Source organism: Lolium perenne, chromosome 7 (genome assembly GCF_019359855.2).
Source record: "Lolium perenne isolate Kyuss_39 chromosome 7, Kyuss_2.0, whole genome shotgun sequence".
Taxonomy (NCBI): domain Eukaryota; kingdom Viridiplantae; phylum Streptophyta; class Magnoliopsida; order Poales; family Poaceae; genus Lolium; species Lolium perenne.
In genome coordinates, this window is record NC_067250.2 from 50,324,382 (window position 1) to 50,328,282 (window position 3,901).

General features: G+C 53.9%; 2 protein-coding genes across 2 annotated transcripts; both read right to left on the reverse strand.

Annotated features, from left to right (window-relative positions):
- Nucleotides 1-1,022: 1,022 nt before the first annotated feature.
- Nucleotides 1,023-2,712, reverse strand: LOC127317936 (pentatricopeptide repeat-containing protein At3g25210, mitochondrial). The gene is made up of 2 exons (XM_051348536.2): nucleotides 2,584-2,712; nucleotides 1,023-2,458 (listed from the first exon to the last, which is right to left on the reverse strand). The coding sequence occupies exon 2, from the start codon at nucleotides 2,387-2,389 to the stop codon at nucleotides 1,175-1,177; it is 1,215 nt and encodes a 404-aa protein (XP_051204496.2). The 5' UTR covers nucleotides 2,390-2,458; nucleotides 2,584-2,712; the 3' UTR covers nucleotides 1,023-1,174.
- Nucleotides 2,386-3,073, reverse strand: LOC139833238 (uncharacterized). Its single transcript, XM_071823461.1, has one exon. It carries the CDS (start codon nucleotides 3,011-3,013, stop codon nucleotides 2,555-2,557), a length of 459 nt encoding a protein of 152 aa, XP_071679562.1. The 5' UTR covers nucleotides 3,014-3,073; the 3' UTR covers nucleotides 2,386-2,554.
- Nucleotides 3,074-3,901: the final 828 nt, after the last annotated feature.

The window sequence follows — 3,901 nt, forward strand, 5'->3', positions numbered from 1 at the left end:
AGAGCTGCCAGCCAAGGTCACTTGCTGCTGCTCCATGCAGGTAATCATGATCAAAATGGAACCGACACTAAGATCTGATAGAACAAACTAGCTCAGCAGAACGCAGGGTTTCAAGTCAAGGATAGCAATAAAAATTCAGAGCAAAGCCATTTGTGCAAATGGACATCTCACAGTATATGGCCACAAGGTGAACTGATGAAGGCAGGAGTCGCCTCCAGGGCAGACCAGCATATTATTGATTTCACAACAGTAAAGCATGCAAGTTATCTCCAGCACTATTTGATTCCCTAGGGTAGTTTCTAGCTTGGAGTCGATGATGTATACTCAAAATCTTGATATATATAATGAGGATCTGTGTTTCAATTATTATGCTCCCTCTGGCACTAAATACCTGTCGCAGGTTACATGAACCTAGACATACATTAGCCTACATTTTGCCTAAATCTGTAACAATTATTTAGGGTTGCAGGGAGTATCAAGATATGCAATGTGGTATGAGGGGATTAGTGGTTGAACTTGAACATGCTATTTCGGAAAGGACATGGCAAACAATGTGCTATTCTCACAGATAAATATCTTGACTGCACCATCATGAACCAGGTTATACAATGCAATCAATACGGACTGTTGTTATGAATACCATGTAGAGAAGATAAAGAGTAAAGAGCGCTTTCTCGCAGGCATAAATACTGCTTCAACAATAGTTATTCTAAAGCTGAACTTAAGGAGCAAAAGCAAAATGTGTCGCACTAGTACAGTTTTGTTCTGTAGTTGTTTACATATGGTATGATGTACCTGGAACAGCTTTTTTCTGAATGTCGTGCAACTGCGAGATTTACTTGAAAATTTGCCATTGACAGGCAAGTTTAGCAGCTATCAAGCCTAGAAAAGTTGATGTCGCATGTCGGTGTAATTTTTTTATCCCACATCTCCAAGGAAGGAATTTTGTGCATCTTCTCTACCAGTGGGCTTTGTATCAATCATGCCAGTAGGAGTAACTGTGGGAAGTCGAGTCAGTCAGATAATCCCAAAGAAGGCGGCTCCTATATATGCATCAATCCATCTTGAATCTACCAAGCAGATGTACAGACTTCTCAAGCAGTCATGAATTAGACTTTGTATAACTGTGATGGCCACTAGATCGCAGCTAGACATGCAATTCACCAAAGCAACTTCAATCCCCAGAGTCCCTTTCATCAGAGCCCCTATCACGGCGGGTAAGAGCATTCTGTTGTGGCTGAGAAATCCAGTGCAGCCCACCTAGCAACTCCGAGTACATCCTCTGGTCCAATGCCCCTCGCTTCCTCTGTTTCAGCTCCTCCAGCAACTCGAACGCATCCTCTGTCCGCGTAGCTCGGCACAGCTCCTCCAGCAGCGTCCTGTAGGTGATCATATCTGGCTTCCTCTTGCAATCCAACATATCCAAGAGCACCTCCCTTGATTCTTCGAACCTCCATTCCAAGGCTAGCGCGGCTACTGCCGACATGTACACACCGCCGCTCGGCACGAACCCCTTCTCCCTCATCTCCTTCAAATACTCCAACCCCTTATCGGTCCTGCCCTTCTGGAACATGGCCTTGACAATGTAGCCGTAGGTGAACTCATTCGGCTCGCAGCTGTAAAGGGGCATTTCCCGGAACACCTTGAGGGCGTCGTCTATCTCAAGACAGCGGCCGTACGCCTTGATGATGAGGTTGAGCAGGTAGGTGTCCGGGACGACGCCGGAGGCCTTCATCTGGCGGGAGAGGGATCTGACGGCGTGGAGGTAGACGAGCGACGCGGGCGGGCGGCGGACGCGGCGGACGACGGTGCTGAGGAGCAGCGTGTAGGTCTCGACGTTGGGGCGGCAGGCGGCGGCGGCCGGGAGGGCGCGCATCTTGTTGAACATGTCGAAGGCGATGGGGAAGAGGCTTCGGCGGTCGCAGCAGAAGCGGAGGCATGCGTTGAAGAGCTGGAGGTCGGGAGGGCAGGCCCCCGCGAGGACGTCCTGGATGAGGTTCTCGGCGGCGACGGGGCGCTTGCCGGAGGCGGCGGCGTTGAGGGCGGCGAGGTAGGAGGCCGGGGCGTGGCGGAAGCCCGGGCGGAGGGCGGCCCAGCGGAAGAGCGCGAGCGCCAGGTCCGGGTCCTGCTCGGAGTTGATGGCGTCGGCCAGGTCGCGGGCGGTGAAGCCCGGGCGGAGGCGCGTGACCCACGCCGCGAACTGGTCGTCCGGCGGCGTGCGGACGGGGGATTGCGGCTCCCATGCGGGCGCAGAGGTCTCGGATTCGCCAAAGGAGGGGGGCGAAGAGGCGCTGGTGAAGTGGTGGGGCTTTAAGAGGCGGAGGCTGCGAGGTAGGCGGCGGGCGGCGGCGGCGGCGGCGGCGGCGGCGGCGGCGGCGAGGAGCGCCATAGCAGGTGGTGTTCGCTGCGTTGGTCGGCGGCAAGGTCACACCATGAAGGTCACGCAGTCGAGAAAGACCTGTCGCGGACCGGAAACGTGGGCCGGCGTAGACGGGCCGACGAGAATAAAAAGCCCGTTAGCATCGAAAAGTAGTGGGTGGGGATGACGAATCTCTCAGACCATGGAGATGCTGCCGTCAGTACCGTCGGCGTCGCGCGCCTTCTCACGGCGGCGCCGTCGGCGGAGGCGGGCGACGAGGGAGACGAGGGCCGCGGCTAGGGCAACGCCAAGGAGGTCGGCGGCGGCGTCCCGGAGCGAGGCGCCGGAGGACCCGAAGAGCCGAGCCTCGTCGGCGACCTCCTTGGCGGCGCCGACGGCGAGGGAGGCGGCGCAGCCGAGGGGCAGCGCGTGGCGGCGGAGGAAGGGGCGGGAGCTCCGGCCGGCCAGCGCCGCAGCGGCGAGCGCGATGAGGAGGCAGGCGAGGACGTGCTGCAGCTTGTCTGGAGCGAGCCACTCGTCGCCCCACTCCATCCGCCGTGGGATCTGTTTCTCTGCTTCTCCCTCCGCTAGGCCAAATCTAATTTCTGCGCGCGCACCATTCACATCTTCATCTCCAAAAGTATTGAGCACCATTTTTTAATTTTTTTGGTTTTTGGCGCCACTTTTTAGGAGCCGAGCCGGCTGCAGCATTTTCAGATACGCTTTGCAAAACTAAACACAAGTGATGAACATACGAATCTAAATCCTTTTACAAATTTATCACGCACGTATAAAGAACACATACATTCAACATCATAGCTTCATCATCATACCATAGTTCAAAAGCATACCATAGTTTAACACAAACAAGTACACAAACACAATCAAAAGTTCACACAAGCACATGACAATCATAAAAACAATGCAACCGGCACTCATGCCTCATCTTCTCCATTGCCATCTTCGTTTTGTGCTTCTTCATTGCAAACGTCGGCGGTGTTGGGAATGTTGTGGAGCCCACGCCATCACCCATCGTGAGCTCCAAAGGCACACCACTCGTGGGAGGAGCGGGAGCTACACGTAAGCCATGAATCCAACCCGATGAAGATCAAATGTGACATGAAACTACTGCTATTTATAAAAATTTCATATCAAGTGCTCGTCTCATCGGAAATATCGAGTTGCTATGGAGGATGGGGCTCTAGCTAAGTTATTCCAGATGCGGCACAGGATGGGTGTCATTGTCCTAGTCCCGGACGGGCGATGTGATGGTCTGGCGTTGGTCAGGCGATGGATGCTATTTTTTATTCAAGTCAGCGTACGGATCTTTCTACGCTGGCTCGACGAAAGCAGTCATCACTGACGAGATCTGGTGGTCGTGGGCTCCGTACAGATGTTTCTTCGATTGGTTTGCCTCGTGGAATCGTTGTTGGATGGGCGATAGGTTCCAGCATCGGGGACTCCCTTGCACGGTGGCTTTGTCCATTGTGTAACCAAGAGCCGAAGACCTTGCAGCACCAACTCTTGGGTTGTGTGGTGACT